The sequence below is a fragment of the Gadus macrocephalus genome, chromosome 15 (assembly GCF_031168955.1).
Source record: "Gadus macrocephalus chromosome 15, ASM3116895v1".
NCBI classification, from domain to species: Eukaryota; Metazoa; Chordata; class Actinopteri; order Gadiformes; family Gadidae; genus Gadus; species Gadus macrocephalus.
This window is the reverse complement of record NC_082396.1, coordinates 6,218,873-6,242,977: the sequence shown is the minus strand read 5'-3', so window position 1 is coordinate 6,242,977 and position 24,105 is coordinate 6,218,873. Positions and strand designations below refer to the sequence as shown.

The following is a 24,105-nucleotide window of genomic DNA, read 5'->3' as shown; positions in this document are numbered from 1 at the left end:
AGTTTCACTCTTCATGTCTTCAGCAAAGGAGCCCAACGAAAATCCTTTCCTAGGATCTTTCCACTTCACCGAACCCCAAGGAACCAGGAAACCTTTGAACTCGAACCGGAGAACAAAACCTAAGCTTCGGTTTTATTTAGCTCTAAAAGTCAACATTTAAAGCTTCTTCACAGGACTTGTAGCTTTTAAAACTAAATTGAAGATATTACATTAAAAAGGTTTTACTCTAATGTAGTCTCGGAAAAAATAGCTCTTCGTAGCTGACCCTATGCAAGTCCCATAGCAAATAGCTTGCCGGGTTTCATTCCTTTTAATTTACGCAGAGACTGAACAAAGATGCATGGCGTATATACAGCTTTGTAAATTACACATTTATTTCAAGAAAAATCTTTTAAATATTTGAAAAGAAAAAAAAGAATCAATGAAAACCGCAGAAGACAAATTTGGTTCTACATATATTCTCAAATAAAGGACTGCAGCACTGTTGAAATACATGATTTTGTACCTGTTAAAAAAAAAAAGATCAGTGTTTATAGTTGAACGGTTCAGAAGGGTAAGTCTCCAAGGTGTGAGAAGGCACTTGACTGGTGGGAGGGAGACGCGGGGCAGGGGGGTTGGGATGTACAGGGGGGGGGGGGGGGCAGACCAGCCATCAGAGTTGAACCTATTAAAACCATCATGAGACCCATTCATGCAACTCATCAAAAGGGACAAAGCAACAGCCAATGAGACGCCTCGAGGCCTCCTGAATATCACGATGTGGTACCAAGCGTTGAAGAACTTTAAAACCTTTTAAAGTAGCGATTCGGGAAACGTCCTCATATCTCCCAGAAAACCCGTGGGTCTCACTACATTGCCGAGGCGTTTCTCCGGAGAGCGGAGCAGCGGGCCGGACAGAACGGGCGCGTGCCGCCAATTAAAAAAAAACAAAAACACAGTTTAGTCTCCCGCCTGTGCTACAAATGTCTTATTTCCTTTTTTCGTTTTTCCTCTCCTCCCCTTTTATTTGGTTAGCTACGTTTAAGTGTTTTAGCCGGGATAGAAAGGGAAATGTGCTCCAGACGCAAATCGATAAAGTTCTGAGGTGCGAGTTTTAAGGGGTTCTGTGGTGCCGAGGCCGCAGCGGCGTCGGGGAGGTCCGCAGGGGGGGGGGCGGGGGGGGAGGCGTTCATTGCTGGGCCAGCAGCGCGTTCCTGTTGGCCTTCATCTTCTCCAGCCGCTTCACCAGGTGGCTGTTGGTCATTTCCATCTCCTCGTTCTTGTCCAGGGACGTGCGCAGCTGGGGGGGGGGTGGGGGGACACACAGGGAGGATGAGATGGTGAATGGACTGCATTTACACTGCGCTTTTCTAAGCAGTGGCCACTCAAAGTGCTTTACAAGTTTACCTAACATTCACCCATTCATGCACACATTCACCCATCCAGGCACACCCATTGATTCATACATTCATGCATTCATGCAAACACCGGCGGCGATGTCAACCAAGCAGCCAGCTCGTCAGGAGCAGTCAGGGTGAGGCGTGGAGTCGGTCAGAACAGAACAGCCCAATGTTGCTCAGCCATTGGGGGAAACGGGACGGGCGAACCTTCTCACCTCTCTCTGGAGTTTCCTCTTCTCCACCTTCAGCTCGTCTTCCACCTTCTCAGAGTTGTCGGCCGATGCCTTGTACCGAGCCACCTGTCCTTCTAGTCGGTTGACCTGCATGAGGGGAAGTTAAGAGGCGAGTGAGCAGCAGTCCTACACCCTAGTCTAACCACGTGTACGAGCTGCTGAAAGGTATTCTCCACTACTCACGTTTTGTTCCATTGTACCCATTTCCTGTTCCGCCTTCGAGAGCTTGAACTTGTATTCGCTGACCTGTCGGTTTGCATCCCCTGTAGAGATCACACACACACACAGAAAAAAATCATCAGCCACGTGTGGGAGGACTCATCACAAACAGCACATCAAAAACACTACGGTGTTGTGCTGCGTTCGTTAACGGTCGGAGGTGGAAAGTCGGAATGGGAAACGAGTCATCTCCGTGCGTTCGAGCTACCAAGTCGGAAAAACATTGATGCTCACGCTTAACTAGAAGAAACTGTAGACAGTAAGTGAACCAAATATACGTTGCCGTCACCGTAAGAGAACCCTTCTATACGAACAAGTGCTATTAGTAGTTACAATGCGAGAGGCCGATACTCAAGATCAGGAAGCGGAAATCGGTATCGGGAAGGAGAAAATGGTCAAGCTCAAGTCAGAAAGTCTACTCACTCTGCATCTCGATGATGTGCAGGTCCGTCCCGTTCTCCATCCGCTCCCCGTCGGTGGACGTGCCGTCCATCTTGGCATGCTTCTGCCTCTCGTCCTCCACCTGCATCTTCAGCCTCCTGATCTGGGCCAGCAGCTCTTCCTTCTCCTCCGCCTGCTTGCGTAGCCTGACGTCTGAAACGAGACGGTTATAGCATTAATATGCGGTTATACACGGAGGTTAAAACATATGAATTAGTTAAACGTACGTGAATCGTACATAAGCAAACTGTGCAGGGAATGTATGCAATGTGAACTATTTACACAGCAATCAAAACAAAGCACCAGAGAGCCAGCCAGCTCTGGGTTGTCTCTACCTCCACCTCTCTGAGGAGGACTCGGGCTCTTCCCTCGGGCTCTCCCCACTCACCTAGTGGCCCTTCTCCTGCAGACTCCAGCAGCTGCGCGGCCTCCTGTGACACCAGCGTGAGCCCGGGGGCGTGGTTGGCCTCGTGGTGGTAGTCCCCGTTGGGCGTGCCCTCGGGCAGGATCACCAGCCCGTGTTTCTGGGGAGAGAAGGAAGGCGGAGAAATGGAGAACTATGACTGCACTGCTCTCCTCTCCTGGGATCCATCGTTGGGTAAACAATCGGGAAGACGGATGCCCTTAAACATGAGCGTTTCTTTGTAGGTCAAACACAAATACTGGTCACCTAATCGGTTCACTGTGTTTGTCAAACATGAGAGTTCTGCACTTAACACACACTGATTAGGCGGCATGAGTGGCCTTCAGCCCGCACACAAGAGCGGTACCCTGTGTTGTGTGTGGACCAGCCCCTCCGGATGCTGCACAGAGTAGCAGTCACTCTGGGGTGGGTCGGGGGGGGGGGGGGGTGGACCTACCTGTCCCGCCTTGGTCTTGGCCGTGGCCTTGATGTCAGCCAGCTCATCTCTGAGCTCATCTCTCTCATTCCTAATGCAATCAAAGTATTCTTTCTGCCTCTCCAGTGCCTGGCCAGGGGCACCAGGGCCAGAGCAGGAGACGGAGGAGAGACGAGAAAGAGACAAGAGAAAAAGAGAAGCAGGAGAAAAAGTTGGATGGACAAGAATGGACTGACAGCTCCACAGTGTGTGTGCATGCAGGGCCGATGGCAACAGCGTGCAACACACCGGACACACACACAGAGGAGAGACAGCGAGAGCATGCCAGACGTTGGAAGACAGGATCATAGGAAGGGTTGCAAGAGGGAGGTGCAGAAAACTAAACTACACAGGAACTGATGGTCTCAGGCAGGACTTTAAAATAGAGCGAGAAGCTCAAGTCCTCCATGCCGTGGAAATCACACTCTGTTAAGATGTTTGAGTTTATCGTGCATGAGACCTCAAGATGCTTTTAAAGTGGATTAACGTTCCTAATGTACACACAGACGGTCTCTTGCTTCCGTACTAAATTATTTCCATCCACAAAAAATGTTTAGAAGCCAAAATCCAAACCTATCTGTTTAGGGGATGTGAGCGATGCAATGTTAACTATTTACACAGCAATCAAAACAAAGTGGGGGGGGTGTCTGACTACAGGCTGGTGACTAAGGGTGTCCGTGGTGCACCAGCAGTATGAGATCTGGTCCATCGCCCTCTCTCAGGCGTGACATCCACTAGACCCCGAATGTGTGCGTGTGAATGCATTCCAGTGTTATTAATTATTATTAAAAAAAAAACGTATCCATCCGATTGGACAGACTTGATGACTTCACTTCTCATCAATCAATCCTCGGCAAACCTACGGTTTGGCGTGATGGATAGTTCATCGATGAGAGGCGTGATGGGTGATGGTTCTTATAAGCACACTGTGCTTGTGTTTGACAAATGGGATGCACTAGCTTTACGTTGGCTCAAGCGCAATGTAAGCACACGCGTGTCCAAGCGGGGGTTCATCAAGCATGGGTCAACGGAACAGGCAACCAGGGGGAGGAGACCCCCGTCCGTCCTGGTGGCCCGTCCTCCATGCGGTTACAAGCCGACCGCGGCCTCTCTACTGGGGGGGGGGGCGGGGGGGAGTGCGGCCCCGGAGGAGCCTCCTACCCCGATCTTTTTGTCCTTCCAGTTTATGGTCTCCTGCAGGTCAAACACCTCCCTGGTCAACGTATCTAACTTAGCCTGCGTTTGCTGGCTCGTCTGGAGAGGAGAGGCGGAGGGGGGGGGGGGCGTACAGAGAAGAGGAGGAGGAACACGTCGTCACAGACACAGCGGCACCGCACCAGGAGGAACAGAATGAAACCATCAAACACAGAGGAGGAGGAGAGGACACCGAGGGGTGGGAGAGAGACAGAGAGAGATGGAGAGGGGTGGAGATGGACAGAGATGGGGAAACTGGTTCACTTGGGAAAGAGTTTTAGATGGCAAAGTCTGAACATGGAAGGACTGAACATGGAAATCAGTTGAGATAGAAGTAGGGAGGCCGGAGGAGGTAGAAGGGACCTAAACAGAGAGGGGTGGGTGAGAGGCCTGGGCCTGAGCGTCTCCGGGCAGGGCAGCCCTGTGGCCCGTCCACCCGTCTCACGCCCCTGCGCGGCTCGTGTCCCCGGCGGTCGTACCTCGATCAGCTCGTCCCGCTGGCGGATGCCCTCCTTCAGCTCCTCCTGCTTGTGCTGCAGGACGTTACACGTGTGCTTCTGCCGCTCCAGCTCCTGTGGGAGGAGGAGGAGGTTGAGCACAGAGGAGGCTGTGGGTCTGGCCAGCGGGGCTAGGCGCACAGCCAGAGGTCACAGCGGGCGGTGTGACATGTCTAACGAGTCATGTTACACATATGACATGTATAACGTGTCATTTTACATATATGACATTTATAACGCGTCATGTGACACATGACATGTGTAACGTGTTATGTGACATATATGACATGTGAAACGTATGACAATTATTACAACTGACGCCAGTTGGTTGGCACGGCAACGTTGGTTGGCTCTGGGGCCCCCCAGGAGGGGAGGGCCTTCTCGCGCCTCGGGGCGATGCCTCGTACCTTGGACTTGTCCTCCAGCTCCCTCTTCATCTCGGAGGTCTGCTCCTCCATCTCCTCCACCACGTCCTTCAGCGTGTCCACCTGGTAGATGAGGTTGGCCTTGTCGTTGTCCAGCTGGGCGTTGGACACCATGGCCTTCTTGTACTTCTCCTCCACCTCCGACAGAGACTCCTGGGGGGAAAGGGAGAGGTTAGGCGGAGCGGGGGGGTGTTGCAGCTCACCTGGCCGCAGAGGAGGGTGAGGGAGTTGGAGAGGGGGGGGGGAGGAGGAGTTGGAGGGTGGGGTGGGGTGGAGGAGGAGGTGGAGGGTGGGGTGGAGAAGGAGGAGGGTGGGGTGGAGGAGGTGTAGGTTGGGTGGGGGAGGAGGTGGTGGGTGGGGTGGGGTGGAGGAGGAGGTGGAGGGTGGGGTGGAGGAGGTGTAGGTTGGGTGGGGGAGGAGGTGGTGGGTGGGGGAGGAGGTGGTGGGTGGGTCGGGGTGGAGGAGGAGGGGGTGGGTGTAGGAGGAGGAGGAGGAGGGTGGAGCTGAGGAGGAATGGGGGAGGTGGAGGGTGGGGTCAGGTCGGGTGGAGGAGGTGGAGGGTTGGGTGGGGTGGAGGGTGGAGTGAGATGGGGGAGGTGGAGGGGCGGAGGAGGAGGTGGGTAGGCTGGGGTGGGGGAGGTGGAGGAGGAGGGTGGGGTGGAGGAGGGTTGGGTGGGGTGGAGGAGGTGGAGGGTTGGGTGGAGAAGGGTGAGGGGTTGGAGGAGGTGGAGGGGGGCGGCTAGGTGTGCTTGTCAACGACGAGTTTAGACAGAAGGTCGTAGGTTAAACCAGACGGGGGAAGATCCAGATTCAGAGCGGGTCTGTGGCGTTTCCCCCTCCCCACACATTCTTTAGTTCCTGTGGAGGGGGGGGGGCGCTCCAAACCTCCTGAACCTGGAAGCTCCACCTCTTCATTAATAGTGTCTATGGGAGGGGGTGGAGGGAGTTTTTCAGTTCTCTATGAGAAATGGTTCTTTTCCCCATCAGTCCGTCCCAAGCAGACCCACTCATGCCCTCTCCATGTGGAATAGAACCAGGCCAACAGAGAACCGAGTGAAAAAGGTGGTGGTGGTGGTGGTGGTGGTGTAGTGCTAGTGGTGGAGGAAAGGGGGAAAGAAACCATTGAGGCGAGACGCGAGAGTCCCCCCCCGGCTGTGCTCTACCAAGTACAAGGACAGGACTCGGGTGTCAGGTGTGTGAGTCCACTACCCTGGTCTACCAAGTAACAAGACATGTAAGTGCACTTACTATAGAGGGTTAACCTTTGAACGCTCATTCAACAGTAAACACAGGTGAGACAAAGGGAGAGTCAAAACGTTGGTGGGCGGTGACCCTGGGAGGTGCAGACCGTGAGTCAGTCGCTGTGATAAGATGCTTCACTTCACACGTCATTCAATAGGGGTGAGAACGCCAGTCGTCGGTTCCTCGGCTCACAGCATCATTAGGACTTCTGCTATCGGTTTATACACTCAGACGCAGGTTAGGAAGATCATGCAAAGTGAGGACCAAAGGGAAGCCAGGCCATTCACAGACTGGGGGGGGGGGGCAGTAGAGGTCAAGGTTCAAAGTCTGAGGGGTGGGGGGGGGAAACGTGTGCAGGGGTTGTAGAGTAGAGAGGTTGGAAGCGGGAGGCCATTAGAGGGTTCTACACAGAAAACACATGCTGGAGGGATCGCGTCCCGACTACCTTCAGCTCCTTAAGGCCCTGCATGTATCTCCCCTCTACATCCTGAATCTGGTCCTTTAGCTCATAGATATCCTGGCGGGCAGACGGGAGAGGTGGCGGACGAGGAGGAGCAGGAGGAGGAGAGAGGGAGGGAAGGAGAGAGGCTTGAATACGGACCAGGCAGAGAAAGGGGAGCCAGTACCGTCTTCAACACATCGACCCCCGGACACGAGAGGACTTGCTCTGACGGGGAGGAAAGGTTAAGGGGCCGCTACGAACACACAGAGGAACCGGCAGCGTGGCGGACGGCCTCAGTGGGCACGGGAGGCTGCCAACGCAGGAGGAAGACGGCGAGGTCGCCGACCCGGTACGCATTAGTGCAGACCCGTAGCCCAGTGAAGGCGGCATGCTCCCCTAGCTCAACGCGACACACTTTGAAAGGAAAGTCGGATACGTTGAGTGACTTCGTTCTACCATTTGATTAGTTAATGTTGACTTAAAGTCTGGAACTGTGATTGCATGAAATAAACAGCCCATTGACGGCCTGCAACAGTCAATGGTTAGCATTGAAACAAAATCATTATATTACAATGCCAGAACATGGTCAAGGTGAATAAGTTGAAGCGGGGAGTAGTATTCTAGTAGTACACTAGAAGGGGTAGAAGTATATTACAATGACCAAACAAGGTCCACTGTGTATCCACCGTATTCACATCATACCTCATTCTGTACATTACTACTTGTATTGCATTACTTTTGCTGCTGAACTGTGCTTCTTCTTCTCTGTGCAGTGCCACTAAAGACGGCCGTAACGCGGGGGTGTGTTGCGAGGGCGCGGCCACCTTACCCGGAGCTCGCTCATACTAGTGTCGGGGTCGACCACGCCGCCTGCCTCCACGCTGCCCCGCCGGGACGACGTGCCCCCCAGCGAGGCCAGGGTGGCGGCCGAGAGGCTGGGGGTGGCACACCGCGACGAGGGCTGGGGGAACACGAGGGGGGGAGGGGGGGGGGGGGGGGGTGGGGGGGGGGGGGGTTAGACAGGCACACAGGAAATGAATCAACTATACACATCATCACTATACATACATATTATTACCACTGTTTTAGTTTTTCTACTTATTATTACTTTACTTTATTCATTATTATTTGCGATCTATTGATGCTACTTATTTGAACATATTTGTATTTATTTTTTAAACACTTTTATCAACTTATCTTTATTACTTTATCTTGTATTGTTGCTGCTATGTGACTGTTGAGGAACCAAGCCCGAGAATTTTACTCTTGTGTACTTAAGATAAGATAAATAAAAGTGACTCTTGGTGAGGTCATGAGTGCCGCTGGCTGAACGGAATGGATTGGTCTCTTACCCGGCTGTAGTCTGGGAAGGTCTTGTCACATTTGTCGTCCAGCTGGAGAGAGACACAAAACTACAATGAGTACGATGGATTTAAGGGAACCGGTTGGACCGAGGTGGCCCGTGCGTGGAGGACGGAGACGGTCTCTTCCCGTGGATCCGGTGGTTCCTTTAGGAGCGGAGCTGTGGTTAATCGAGGAGTTAGATCGTGATGGAGGTCAGGGTCGGTCGCTCGATGGGAGAGCGGCTCTGAACTCAACAAGCAGAGCAGACCGACTCAGAGTCCAGACACACTTGATTAGGAAAACAGGGACACGATTGACTCCCTCAACACCATGCCGTCACACAACAACACACACAACAAACACCCACACGGGTGTCTTTTCCTTTTCCGTCCTCATTTATACCGCGCTTTTCTAACCACTGGCCTCTCAAAGTGCTTTACATTATTGCGTGACATTCACACATTCATGCACACATTCACACACCGAATGCGGAGTCAACAATGCAGGGCGACAGCGCCCGGAGCAGTTAGTGTGAGGTGTCTTGCTAAGGGGTACCGCGACACTCTAGGAGAAGCCGGGGATCGAACCAGCAACCTTCTGGTTACCAGCCGACCCGCTCTACCTCCTGAGCCACATGCCACCCCGGTCCCGTCCATGAGGGGACAGCAGAACCCTGAACTCTGTTTGAGTAGGAACCACTCTGGGGGTCAATCGTCCAAGGCAGTCATGCTGGCCATCTGTTAGTGAGGTCATCCAGGGTCATGGGTCACACGGCCCTCGGGGTCAGGCCACTTACAAAGTCCAGGTCGGGGATGCTGAGATCGTCCAGGTCGGACACGACGCTGCCCCGGCGGTTGGAGCGGCTGAAGTAGTCCGCCGCTGACTCGCTGATGTCAGAGAAGTCCGAGGACTGCTCGGTGCACGAGAGGCCGGACCACAAGTACGCAACCGTACACATGCACACACGCACACGGGAACCCGTGACACACACACACGCACGCAATCACAAACACGAGAGCCCGCAACACACACACGCGCGCACACACACACACACAAACATGAGAGCCCACAACACACATACACAACAGCCCGCACACACGCATATACACACGAGAGCCCGGGCCACCCACACACACACACACACACACACACACACACACACACACACACACACACACACACACACACACACACACACACACACACACACACACACACACACACACACACACACACACACACACATTTGGGGAAAGACATGAAGACAAGAAAAAGGTGACAGAGCAGTGAAGGAGAAGATATAGAAAGTAGGAAATAGCAATGAATAGTTCATGAAAAACAGTGAAATAAAGTCTGTACGCCATATTGACCCATTGCGCTAAAATCACAGCAACACTGCGCACCAGCTAGCAAATGGTATGACATAACCAACCAACGCATCATCAACTAGTGGGTCGACAGTGGGCGGGGCCTAGTGAACTGATGATGAGGATAGTGGGCGGGGCCTCACCACACTGTCTCTGCGGCCTCGGCTGTAGCGGTCCTGGGACACCGTGCTGACCGAGTCATCGTCTGAGGACTTGATGGGGAACAACACACACAGTGAGGGTCCTCTCCCCGTCAACACACACACACACACACACACCAGAGCAATAACTGGGTCACACCGATGAGGACGATGCCCTGTAGGGTGCATCTCCCGATTCATGCGATTATATTAGGATGTACGTCCATAACCCGGGACAGACGGGGCTCTCTGCTGTTCCCTGTACAGTAGCCTTCGCAGCATCATGGTATCTCTACTCAAACTGCCACAAACACCATGCGGTATACAGGAACAGGTCCGAGATAGCTCATCACGTTCTGGTGCACATGTTGGAGATGAGGTCTCTGGTGGAGACCGTGGGCATGGTGAGGGTGTGAGTAGCGGTGTTGCATGTGTGGGAGGTGCATGTGAGGATGAGTGAGTGAGAATGAGTGAGTGAGTGAGTGAGTGAGTGGTGCATGTGAGGATGAGTATGTGTGTGTGTGTGGTGGGGGGGGGGGGGGTTGGCAGACGACATGCAGGGGCGGGGGTGGAGGGACCTCACCACAGGGCTGCTGCGGGCGGACCAGCTGTACTCAGAGGGCTGTGGAGAGTGGGGTGGGAGAGGAGGTGGAGGGTGGGGTGGGTGGAGGGTGGAGGAGGTGGTGGAGGAGGTGGTGGAGGAGGGTGGAGGATGGTACACTGTTAGAATGAGGTCGCACATCGGGTCAGAGGTAGTGATATAGTGGAGAGGCTGCTTGCTGGCCACACACACACAGACACACACACACACACGAGAGACTCACAGCCTTAGAACTGTAGCCTGAGCCATAGACGCCTGCGTCATCGTGAACTGAGGCCTGGGGGGGGGGAGGAGCACAGTATCAGAGAGGGCGGCGTGAATCCCACAGTCAGCAGTCTTCTCTTCCTCATGCAGCGAGAGTCAAACACAAAGCCCGCTTCCTGGTTCTCGCCCGGTTTATGTCAGTGTTGCAAGGGAGGGTGGGGTAGAGAAAGTAAACGGTTTGCCACTAGGCCCCGGCCTCCGTGAGGAGCAACACTACTCCCTGGCCCCACACCAAGTGCCCCGAGGGTGTGCGAGAGCTAAATATAGCCGGCCGCACACGGGCCCAGGCATCCAATGTGATATGGACGTGCTAATGCTATGTCTGCGCGAGTTTCAGGGGGGTGTGGTTGGGGGTTTCAGGGGCTGTCAGGGGGGGGGGGTTTACTTGTCAAAGGGTAACTAGAGTCATGCTGCGGGGTGGGTTGGGGGGTCTGGCACTATGCCGTGGACTGACCATGCTGTAGCTACGGGCCAGGCCTGAGCCTGCGGTGGTGGAGGCGGAGGAGGGGGTGGTGGTGACGGCGGCGGTGGTGGAGTTGGTGGAGACCTGGAGGTGGACGGGGCAGCGAAAGGTCAAGGTTCAGGAGTTGAAGAGTGGGAGAAGGCGGTTTGGGTTTGAGGTCTGACCTGCAGTGGGATTAGGATGTGCAGCCACTGGGGGTGTGTGTGTGTGTGTGTGTGTGTGTGTGTGTGTGTGTGTGTGTGTGTGTGTGTGTGTGTGTGTGTGTGTGTGTGTGTGTGTGTGTGTGTGTGTGTGTGTGTGTGTGTGTGTGTGTGTGTGAGATCCCTGTTTCTAATCTATCTACGAGGCTTTGGGCAAATATGCACTGGAGGCCTTTGCATGGATTCAAATCGTCGGGCAGACAGTCTCTCTTTATCGCTAGGCTCTAGAGTGGATATTGTACAGCACAGCTGCATTAGCCCTTACGTCTGCCGTGAGACGGACAGTGTGTCTAGGAGACTGATGCAGTACACCAGCCATAAACTCCTGATACAATCGTAGAGATTTATTATTGCCGTTAAGCCCGAGCGATAAAGATAGGCGTTCTCTGGGCTGGGTAAAGTTTATAATGTTGATGAGTCAACCCAGGATGAGAAGCAGTAGAAGTGAGACTGCCCTGTACGTTTATGCGTGTGCAATTGCGTGTGTGTGTGTGCATGTGTGTGTAATATGTGCGTGCATGTGCGTGTATGTGCATGTGTTTGAGTGTGCATGTCTACCTTGTGTGTGCGTTCATGTGTGTACATGTCTATGAGTATGTTCGTGCGTTTGTGTGTAGGGGCTGGGTGTGGGAGCACCAACCCGGGGCTGATATGAGGTCATAGGCTGATATGAGGTCATTGGCTGATATGAGCTGATGGAAGACGGAGTTTTGGACTTGGCGGTGAGGCTGCTGTACTTCCTCTGATCGTGGTACAGCCCAGTCTAGGAAGAGCCCCAAACACAACAGATGAGACAGGTTACACACACACACACACACACACACACACACACACACACACACACACAGACACAGACCTCCTAAAGACGTTCATTCTTAGTCAACCCTTATGCAGAGGAGCGCTAAAGCAACACAGACTCTTGTCTTGTTCCATCAACAGTGAAAGTAAAAAAGCTCTGTAGCATCGATTCTAGCAGCGGGAGGCTCATATGCTAACGGCGGAGGAGGGGAACAAGGATGGGAAAACACTGACCAGCAGATCCTTCCTGGAGGAGGAGGAGCTGATGGACGAGGCCTTCCTATGGCCCTGCAGGTCACTGTACACAGAGCTCTGCCCCACGCCGGAGACACAAAACACCAACGTCAGCACAACGCGAACTACAGAGACAATGGCCTAGCAGGATGCGTGTAGCGCGGATACATACAGTGGAGCGGGAGCTCTTCAGCCCAGACGTGGTGGAGAGGCTGTCGGACTGGAGAGAGAGCGAGGGACAGAGAGAGAGAGAGAGAGAGAGTGTTGACCGTGGAAGGTTCAACATCTGGTGCACTCGAGTCTGACTTTCAGCATGCTGTCAGATTTGTGCTTCATGCTACAAATCATAATTTGGAAAAACAACAGTTCATATTTTTGTTAGAAGCCTACAGTCTACTGTATGAGTAACAGAACGACAACGATTATAATGGTTTATCTTGCGTTGAAAATATTTGGGGAAGGTTAATCTTTTGGCACCTCACGCATAAAATTGGATGAAAGTACCAAGAACAGCTGAGGCCTGAAGAAAATGTGTGCGATGTGAAATGTATCTCCATTAAAATGAAGGAAATCCTGCTTTTTCTCTGCTTGGTTATCAGCAACTCATTATACAGTTATGTATCAAAAGCCTACGCTTTTAACAACGCCATCCATCAACCCATTATACAACGAGCGTCTGACTACAGTGTGTCTTTAATTGTAACTAACTAAAGTGGGCTGTGCATAAAGTGGTTGTAACAAAAGCTGCAAACCTGCAGATGATCATGGTGTTATACAAAGCGGGCCACCATCGCCTTCAAACTACTAAAGCATACGCGGTTGATTATCATCATCACTTTTTATTGAAGAAGATGCATGCCCTCACACACGCATGCAGAAACTCAGAAACCTACCAAGAGGTCTTTCCTATGGGAACTGGACCTGCTCTCAGATCTCTTTTGAGAGCTTAGGTCTCGCACCGAAGAAGACGTGGACTTGAGATCGAGAACAGAAATGAAGATTGAAAACATGAGGCTCAAGCTTCTAAAAAGGTGAGCACATTGTACAGAAACCCCATCAACACTTTCTCCTCAACTGGCGCACCAGTCCACCAAACATAGAGGCCTTTCACGCATGGCTCACAATACACAGTCTTCATTAGAGCGGACAATGCCTGTCTACTTCATGATGCCCATATGTACACACCCTGTAGCTTCGGACCGACATGAGGTCATCGTCCAGGCCCTGTGGACGGGGGACGGGGGGGGGGAAGAGGGAGACGTGGAGGAGGAAAGTACAGAGAGTCGTTATGAACAAGGGACCTGGAGGGGGGTGAATGATGTGAAAGAGGATAGAGAGAAAAAAAAGGGCTGAATGATAAGAAAAAGGACAGAGAGAGGGGCGAGTGATAAGAAAGAGGAGAGAGAGGTGAATGATGTGAAAGAGGAGAGAGAGAGGGCGAGTGATAAGAAAGGAGAGAAAGAGAGGGGCGATTGATAAGAAGAGGAGAGAGAGGGACGATAAGAAAAAGGAGAGAGAGGGGCGAACGATAAGAAAGAGGAGAGAGAAGGAACAGGCAGAAGAGAGGACAGTGGATACCGACCCGCCGTTGATAGCCGCTGCACCGACTACTACTAGTGGTGGTTCTGGCCTTCTCAGTGTCGGCCTGGAGGAGAGGAGAACTACAAGTGAGGACCACAGGTGAGGACCACAGGAGGCCAAGACTGAATGCATGAAGCCCAATAGCTCCAACCAGACGGAGGCTAACCCTAAACCCATGCCAACGATGCAGAGCATGTTCACAACACAGTTAATTTCAAAAACAAGCCAGGTGTTTAGTCACACGTTTCAAACCAAACGTCAAGTTCAAGTGAGCGGGTCGTTTTTCCTCATTTCAAAAAGCAACAGAACTTAGTTCTGGTGTGTTAACACTCCACCACCATCGCACGCCAACGGCAATCGAGAACTCAAACTGGTTATTTGAAACAACTCTTTCTCTCCGCATCTTTAAAAACCATGCAGTCTAGTCACAAAGTCTCTTATAATAAGACAGACAGACAGACAGACAGACAGGCAGGCAGGCAGGCAGACACACCGTATCCAAAACAAACAGAGCCCAGTGGCATTCTGCCAGGGAGCTCAAGTGCTGTTAACGTGAGTCCGTTCTACTCTGGACATGGCCAGTCAAGCGGGTCTTTAGTACAGCAAACAGCCACACAGCGAGGAGGGGGGGGGGTAGCTCCAGCTGCTCCCCGACCCCCCAGGACCTACCATCCACTGGTGGATCTGACCCCATTTACGGCCCCCACTTCCAGACGAAGAGTGGTAAGGGAGCTGGACAGAGACAGGTAGAAGAGACAGTGTGGAGCGGGGACACACACACACACACACACACACACACACACACACACACACACACACACACACACACACACACACACACACACACACACACACACACACACACACACACACACACACACACACACACACACACACACACACACACGGGGGGGGTGAATCATACTTTCGCTGCGTCAGGTGATGTCTAAAGTACACAAGTCATGTCAGGAGTGTCCAGGAAGGGAGAGAAAGGGAAACCAGCTCCACTGTTGACTCTCTGTGGAACAAAGAGGTTACCTCATCGGTCACCACACAGGGTTGAAGAACCGGAGCACTGTTCCAAAGTTACACTGAGAGCGGAGCGATAGCACGTATTGATCTTTCCCCTGTGACGCTCTGAACACCACACAGCGGTGGTTTCCAACCTCTCAGGAGTTTGGGCACACCGCGCTCCCAACCAGAAACACAAGGACAACTTAAAAGGCACAGAACATTTGTTAGGACGAATTTCAGCTCGGGTATGACCAGATTAGAGATACTGGGTTATTAGCAATGTTGGCATCGATTTACACACGGCAGACTGTCCACAACCAGTGTCACGTGGAGACTCATGAGTAAATAATGAATGAATACTAATATTGTATTGAAAGTAGGGCTGGGTATTGCCAGGTACCTCACAATTCAATTTTATTCTTTAGGTCTTGATTCGATTCGATATCGATTCGATTTGATATTGATCCAATTGCTTCGATATCGATTCAATAATACGTGCAGATGACAAAAATACCTAAATATTATTTAGAATTAACTATTTCAAAATTAAGTTCATTGTGTTTTAACAATCAAAAAGGGAATACACCATTGTATAGTGTTGTTCCTGAGCTAAACTTGCAGCATAAAAGTAACAATCATAACATGGACAAATGTAAAAGGGCATGTACATTTAGGCATACTCGCTTCTAGATACAATGAGTATGCTTTTAATGGAAATAATCGATTTCAAAAGAATTCTGAATCGAAATTGAATCGAGAACAAATAAATTGCAGTGCATTGATGAATCGATATTTTTACCCAGCCCTAATTGAAAGTGAATTGCATTACTTGGAAGAATGACTCGATAAGGGAAACAAGCCTAGGCCCACCTAGATCGCCCTCAAGGGACACACTGGTTCGGAAACACTGCTGTGGAGGATAAAACGGAAGAAAAGAGAGGGGGAGAGACAGAGAGAATAAGACTGGAGAAGCTAGAGAATTAACACGGGGGGGGGGGGGGGGGGGGGGGGGAAGCGGCAGCTATGGAAATGTTTCGTAGCGGAGATGACAGCTGAAGGAGGCCTGATTTGTTTGCTCCATCTTAAGGAATCACTAGACACCCTCCAGCCCAAATGAGATCCTCGCGGTGGAACAGACTTTCCTTTGTGTGCAAACACGCTGGGTTCCGTGGACCGGGGAGGGAAAATCAAACGCACACTGAGAGGGACCTGGCGGAGGTCTCCGCCGTGGCCTATATTAAGAGCAGGAGGAGTGACGCCATGTCTTGGCCCTCGCAGGGACCGTGGCCAGTGGTTGGCTGGGCCGCTCGGTGGCTCGGCGTTCCGCTCGCTGGGTCTTACCTCCTTCTGCTGCCGCTCCAGTTCCCTCATGCGGATGTCCCTGGCCTCCGCCCGCGCGGCCCTCTTCGCCGCCAGCCTGGCCTCCGCCTGAGGAGGAGGGAGAGAGTGCACACACACACACACACACACACACACACACACACACACACGGTTAGCCGCGCGTGGAAACTGGAGGGCTCTCCGTCGTCAAGGCAACCGGACCACAATGTGCAAAGCAATAGGAATAATGGTGTAAGGAAAACGTTTTGGAAGGCAATGATGACACGGGCTGAGGGTGAATGGGAGACGTATGAACACATTCGTTTCTGACTTATTTTTGAAATAAGTCAGAGTATCAAAGTATGCATAGTTGGTTTGAGTTTTTAGTTTGTCGCACATTAACCTGGCCTTTTAGCAGCCCCTTGACAAACATGAGCTACAGTGGGCTGCTCAATGTCACTTGCACAGCAAAAAGACTGTTTGCTTTGCTGATACATTCTTTATACAAATTCTCCTATCCTCCCATTTACGTGCCTTCCTTGGAACTGCCCCCCAGAATGACTAGATCAGATCTATGTTGTACATCCAAACCTTATTCTTACACCAATAACAATGTCATACTACTGTAACATTGTAGGAAAATGTCTGTTACTGAAAGCCCAGTATTTACATTATATTTCCATCACTATCTTGAACAATATTACTGGAGATTTCCATATAGTCGGATGAATGCTACTAATAAAAGTTGTAATACTACTACGATAGCCATGGTCATCATCACACAGCCGACACACAAAACCAAAGATGCTGGCCTTCTGTCAGGAGTCATGTATCCTTTCATCCCTGGGATTCCTTTCTTGAACAACAGCCTCGCAATACATCAGAGTGTAATGAACTGCAGACATTGACTGACAAGAGCATACAGCACCGTTTGCCCTGGCTGAGTCACAGCTCCAGAATACTGCAGAGCAACAACCAGAGGGCCTGGGATGGCTCACCATCACCAGCAACAACATGTGCTAAGCATCAGCTCCAGGGAGGCTCATGTTAGGACCCCATGCGGGGGGGTTTGGGGGGGGGGATGTCAATGGTGAACAAACAAACAGAATCCGATTGGGTAAACTGGGCTTCGACATGGCCTCATTTCGCCCAGTAAACAGTTAAAAAGAGCAAAGTTATGGCACTGGTTTCAACGAGCAGAATACTCATGCACTCAAGCAAAAGTAGCGCATAAACCCAGAATGGAGAACAGACCGTTTTTTTTTTACGAGGTCTTTTATCAACACCTCGTGCCTCATCAATCTTTCCTGAGAGGAAGGGACAAGAAGCGAGACCCATTGCGCCACCGGCCCCCTGCTGTGCTGAGTCAAGGCCAGGATGAACAGGGGAGCTCATTTTCCAGGGAAACACAGCAGTGGGGGGTTGATCCAAGCAAGACCCTACAGTACCCACCCGCGGCGGCATGTGGCTCAGGAGGTCGGGTTGGCTGGCAAACGGAAGGTTGCTCGTTCGATCCCCGGCTCCTCCTAGCTAGAGTGTTGAGGTGTCCCCGAGAAAGACACCTCACCCTACACTGCTCCCGACAAGCTAGCTCTCGCCTTGCATTGCCGACACCGTCGTCGGTGTGTCAATGTGTGTATTAACCTTTGTAAGTCGCTTTGGATGAAAGTGTCTGCTAAATGCCCCAAATGTAAAGGGAATCGCAGCAGGGGGGGGGGGAGATCTGATATAAACCAGACCTGACAGTACTCAGCCTGCAGGGGGTTGCTGTCAGCAGGACTCTGCTCAGCCCTTCCTCGTCCCCTGGTCTCCATTAGCATTAATGCCTTTTTTAAACTAAACATTCCGCCTGTAAAAGACAATGCCACAATGACTCCCCCACACAGCTCATCCTCTTTATCTTCCCCTGGAGCGTGGGGCCATAAATACTGGGCATTTCCTATCAGTATCTGGCCGCTGCTGACAACTGGGGACAGAATTCCAGTGAAGGCTTATCAGGGCTGCCAAAGTGCAGGGCATGATTGGCCGTGGGCTGTTCCTGTTGGGAATGGTCCAAAGTTGTGTTGTTGGTGCTCTTTGTCTCGCTTGTATGTGGAGAAGTCACCTGAATTGGTTTTGTTAACGTTGCAAACGTTGAGACATAATGATTACGATTCAACTTTAGCAATTGGCGTCCACGGAAACGTTGCCTTGGGAGAGAGTACTTCAACAGTCATAAAGGCAAGATAAAACCACGCCTTTTTATATGAGATCCAAGATGAGGGAAACCACGTCCTAGAGGGCACTCCGTTCTGCTGCAGGAGGTTTAGAAAGGACAATGCAGGCTTCAAACACAACAAGTCCTGTTGGCTCCTGTTGGAGTTAATCAGTCCATAATGAGATGGCTTACTGGTATTGAACATAGCGATTTTCATGATAGAAGAATCAATTCTATGACCAAACCAAACTTGGAAAGCACTTGGTGCTACCTTGTGCATTCCATGTGTGTTTTCATAATGACATCCCACTAGCAAGAACCAACAATCATCAGTCAGGTGGAAGTGTCGCCATTCTCAATAACCATCAGTGAGCAGCAAAATGTCAATACCCTGTCCTGAGGGTGGTTGGCTACTGTGGTGGGACCTGCTTTCTATGACCATGTACAGGGATGAGACGGAAACAGGTTGTGTGTGTGTGTATGCGTGTGTGTGTCTGTCTGTCTTCCGTCCCGGAGACAGACTGCAGCCCTAGGGGAGCGGGGTTGGGGTGCCTGTGTGTGTCCCTAAGTGTGTGTTTGTACACTTGTGTGTGTGTGTGTGTGTGTCTGTATGTATACCTGTGTGTGTGTGTGTGTGTGTGTGTGTGTGTGTGTGTGTGTGTGTGTGTGTGTGTGTGTGTGTGTGTGTGTGTCAGCCCAACCAGCAGACAGCCGGCGGGGAGCGGCGGTGGCAGTGGGCGGCGGGCCTGTGTTCCCTGCACCTGTCCGACCGTGTGACCTCCTCTGCACAGCAGCACAGCTGAGTCCGACGTCTCGGCCTCTATCTATAGCTCTGTCTGCTAGGCCTGCAGCTCTCACAGCGCCCTCATCATGGGGCCCGGGACCGGGGGGGCTCGGGGGGGGGGGGGGGGGGGGGGGTGGAATCTGAGCAGAGCCAGAAGTGCACCATCACACACCTCCATCACCGCCATGCATCAGGGACGCTGGCACCTCCTTCTCCCTGGGCGCCGTGACTCAGTGTGCCGGTGCGTGTGGGAGTATTTATACATGCCGCATACTGCCAACCGTGTCTCTGTTATGATTTCATTTGGGTTAAAAGAACAGTCATTCCCTTTAGTTGTAGCACATGAGAAATGCGCTGCTCAGAAGACTCTTTGCTTTGGTGATAGTCTTTATACAAATCCTCCCATTGTCCTCACATTTAGGTGCCTTTCTTGGAACTGCCCACCAGAATGACTATCAGATCCATGTGGTACATGGAAACCTTATTCGTATGCCAAAAACATTGTCATACTACTGTAACATTGGAGGATAATGTGTTACTGAAAGCCCAGTGTTTACATTATATATCAATGACAATATTTGATCAATATAGCCTTTCATCTAACCAGCTAACTGGCTTCAATACATGTACTGACAGTATCAAGCCTTACAATCTGATCTTCGACTGATTTGATCATTAACTAGGTCAGCAGGCTTCTCAAATGTGTGAGTAGACTATTATATAAGCTGAAATAGCCATTACGTAACTAGTTTAAAACACTTTATCACTGAGGCCTGGTCTGGAGTAAAGTGTCAAACAGCAGAGGCCGCAGCCAAACAGAACATGTACAAGTGTCAATTTCACAGCTCAGGGTTTAAATCATACACTGCATGAGTGCAGGCGTCCAACGCTGCACAAACAAGAGTAGTACTGGGCCAAGACAGCCTTGATTACCATCAAACACCATCAGATCCTAATGTCGGCCATGATGTGAGGGGATTCTAATGTTTTAGAATGACGGTAAGGCAAGTGTCCTCCAAAGCAAGGCTATGGAGGGCAGGGCTCAAATTCAACAGCTTTCTCTGCCGTGGTCTGTGCCAAGCACCAGCAGAACTCGCTCTCACCACTCGAGGCCGGGCATGAATAACCCACGATAGAAATTAGAAAGTTGCTACGTTTCACAGCACTATATTGGAAAGTGGGGAAGTGTCTGAGGTTTCCGGGCTGAGCTAATGCCCGCCGTTTTTGCACACGCGCAGAGCCAACGTCAACGAGGTTCATTCCAGAAAAACTGATTCATTCAGAGACCAACTGGGTGGTGCCGATGACTCATGTTTCTATGATCGGCCTGCATGACTATAAAGGGAGCAAATGGAGCCCTGCGCTGGGTGCAAGTGCACAGGGCTCGGAGCGACAGACCGGGATGGAACATTCTTTAACTGTATCAAGGCAGCCATAGGGAGCTGAGTGAGACGATTTACGAAGGCTTCAGGGAGGGAAACCGGAACCCTTGGGCTCCGACACTCGGAGACAAGCAACAATAACAGTCTTACAAAATCACCCGAACACAACATGAAAATATGGATGAATTGGGAGTGATTTGTGCCTCAGATCCACATGTTTTCACCCTGTACACCGACAAATCCGCTTGGTCTGGGGAAAAGCAAAGGAATGGCATCCCTGTGTGTAACAAAACGGAATGATCTACTCCAGGCAAGTCAACACAGGCCAGGTTGTCTCCCTCACATTGCTTTCTCTGACGCTGCCCCCGCCCCCCTCCTTCCTCCTCCTAAAGCCAAAGCACGACAAGTCATGTCAATCCCCAAAAGCAGCTGTCTCCCTTGCTCCGGCTGCAGCAGCGTTTAGTGAAGAGAGAACCTGAATATCCACATGTCATGAGCAGAAAGACCATCGCCCAACAAAGGCCAGCAGTGTGTGAAAATGTGTGCCTGAGGGACCCTTCGGCTCAACTCCTGTTCCATGGTCATCCATTCTTTGACCAGACTGCATTTATACAGTGCTTTTCTAACCAGCGGCCACTCAAAGCACTTAACAATATAGCCTAACATTCACCCATTCATGCACGCAGACAGCGGAGTCCACCATGCAAGGCGACAGACATCTCGTCGGGAGCAGTTAGGGTGAGATGTCTTGCAGAATGACACCTCAACACTCAGCTAGGAGGAGCAGGGGATCGAACTAGCAACGATCTGGTTAACAGCCAACCCACTCTAGCTCCTGGGCCACAAGCTGCCTGAACATCATTGATGCATTTTTCTTATTCAATCTATTCGTTTCCGCCGCTACCCTGGTAACGGCAGACTAAAAAGAGGCGGATATTATGTAAACATTATTTTCCGTGTCGATTGCATGTTTATCAGTGATGAGCAGCAGGATGGGCTGGTTGTGCAGGGACCTGAACTCACCTCCCGAGCGATGCTGCTGAGGGCCTCATCCTCGGCCGAGAAGCGGTCTCTCACCGGGGCTCGCTTCCTCCCAGTACCTTGTGTCCCCATGGCGCCCCAGGAACCTTCAGCACCAATACGCCGCTTTGAGACCAAAACGATAAAACTGTTGGCCCAGCACCTGAAAACAAACCAAACAGGATTATTAGTTACAATTTAAATGTTATAAAACGTTATTCGGTAAATGCATAGGCCTTCCGAAACAGAAACGCATTGAAGAGCTAAGCCAGCACACATTAACTTTTTCCTTGTAAACTTTCAGGGCTAAATACAGCTGGACATGTTCACCTTATGTAGGGTTTGACCTAACCCTGATCCCATCACTCCCTTTCTGCAGCAAGAGGAGACCACCATAGTAACTCATTCCTGACTGCTCTCGCTGTAGGAGGCTTTGCATAAACAGTTGTGGTTGACATAAACCAGCTGTAAAAAGTGACACGCAAGATGAACTCTAACGCCATCCAGGATCTGGTCTATCGAGTGTGGTGCTGGGGGCATTGGAGACGGTCAGCATAACACAATGCGAGTGTAATCTATAAATATAGTTCATGAGAGAACAACATCGCAGTGGTTTGAAAGGCTAATCAATCGGTTAGTGTGGAACAGTTATTGCACACATCAATACAACCGCGGTTTAGTCATGAGGCTGATTTGACAGGAATACGCCCCGATAAGGAGCCAGGGACACGGGGGGTCGATGTGTCAAATAAACAGTGGTACTGGTTACCAACTCCCGACTGCCGATAAAAAGCTAAATCGTTGACCATGTGTCGATCCCACGACATTATGGTTAAAGCAAACGCTGGTTTTCACTTGAATCCAGACCAGATGTACACAACCCTCCCCATAATGGGTTGTTTGGGCTGAAACACCAGCCCTACCTCTGTGGGGGATCGTAACCTTCCCCTCGGTCATCCTATATTTAGTGTCCTGCTTATTGCTAAATATCGCGTAATCAATGGGCGTCCCACTACACGTCCAGCGTGCACATAACCCACCATGAGTAGGCTGTTAAAACATAGCCTGGCGGTTAACATTAGCCCCGACGGACACACGATAGATCAGGTGAGCTGGCTAATTTGTGAATTAGCCGAGCTACCGAGCTACATCCACCTGGGAAGTAACAACAACGCACTTTTACAATCATATCTGGGATTTAAGATTAAAAAGGTGGTCGGCCATGCTAGTCACAATTCCCCCTTTCTCCATAGTGACCCCGCTAATACACCGCAGAGGGTGTTCTTGATGGGGAGAAGACTAGCTAAATCAGTTAGCTGATTAGCTCGATTAGCTCAGTTAGCCTGGGAAGCTAACCCCAGCTACTCCCGACACCCGCCGGACCCCGGACGCCGCACGCCCCGCTCCCAGCCGACCGTATCCCCCTACCTTCAAGTCCAGCGTGCCGCGGCCCGCCGGTGGAAGTCCTCCTCTTCCCCGGTGATTCAGACAGCCATGCGACGTTGTTTCCCCCCGTCAGAATGTGAGGTTATGTTCCCGGCTGACAGCTGTCATCGGTGCGCCTGCTGGGTGTGATCCGCCGCCCACCGTCGTCCGTCCCCGGGTTCAGAGGAGGCTGGAGCGGCTGGAGCGCCCGGATGTTGGGGGACCTGGGGGTATCGTTTTCGCGTTTCGTCAGTGGCGTCTGGCGGCTGGATCTATAACTAACTATAGATATATATAATTATATAATAAAGTATATATATATATATATATATATATATATATATATATATATATATATATATATATATATATATATATATATATATATATATTACATGTGTATTATTATATATATATATAACATATATTATTATATATTGTATTAATGTAAGTATATTATTATACTGTATATATAATACATAATATATATATGATATATTATATAATGTTATATAATATAACTATAAATGTTAGTGTAACTATATTACCTATTACCCATTCTAGATATTTTATTTTCTAAGCTTCTTTCGTGGTTGAAATGGGACGTGGTGTGCTGTTACTTCATGTGAGGGGATTCGACTTATATTGGTAGTGATTATCCATGCGATGCAATATACAAGAATATATAATATTTTTGTTTCGTTCATCGTTAGATATTATTTGATTTATTAAAATTAATTGCTCTTGTTTTGTTTTAGATAAAGTAGTGCCTTGAGAATGTTTCTCCACATGAGGGCAGTATAGGATAGCAACTCTCCCCCCGTGTGAGACTGCTCCTTAATGGGGTTAATTTAGGATTTCACAGACAAATATATTACACTTTTAGTTTTTGAACATATTGCTATGCAGACAAGACAGGTTATAATTTTATGTTAAAACAAATGCAATATAAAAAAAATCTGTGCTTGTGCAACTAGAAATTGATTTTGTGGATTTGCATGGCATGTTTAATTTGTGTTGT

The 24,105-nt window shown here is 50.6% G+C and overlaps 1 protein-coding gene across 16 annotated transcripts; it reads right to left on the bottom strand.

Annotated features, from left to right (window-relative positions):
* Nucleotides 1-350: 350 nt before the first annotated feature.
* lrrfip2 (leucine rich repeat (in FLII) interacting protein 2) lies at nt 351-23,315 on the bottom strand. Of its 16 annotated transcripts, XM_060073961.1 has the most exons (27): nt 23,088-23,315; nt 21,663-21,822; nt 16,298-16,384; nt 14,612-14,674; nt 13,944-14,006; nt 13,547-13,585; nt 13,255-13,335; nt 12,534-12,581; nt 12,362-12,439; nt 11,970-12,092; nt 11,121-11,213; nt 10,626-10,679; nt 10,385-10,423; nt 9,805-9,873; nt 9,091-9,204; nt 8,303-8,344; nt 7,780-7,911; nt 6,954-7,025; nt 5,249-5,419; nt 4,824-4,916; nt 4,312-4,404; nt 3,133-3,240; nt 2,661-2,796; nt 2,255-2,425; nt 1,796-1,875; nt 1,595-1,699; nt 351-1,279 (listed from the first exon to the last, which is right to left on the bottom strand). In XM_060073961.1, the coding sequence occupies exons 2-27, from the start codon at nt 21,750-21,752 to the stop codon at nt 1,169-1,171; spliced, it is 2,355 nt and encodes a 784-aa protein (XP_059929944.1). In that variant the 5' UTR covers nt 21,753-21,822; nt 23,088-23,315; the 3' UTR covers nt 351-1,168. The 16 variants fall into 16 exon arrangements, with proteins under 16 accessions (XP_059929944.1, XP_059929947.1, XP_059929945.1 ...); XM_060073964.1 differs by lacking the exon at nt 4,312-4,404; XM_060073962.1 differs by lacking the exon at nt 10,385-10,423.
* Between the last annotated feature and the right edge of the window lie 790 nt (nt 23,316-24,105).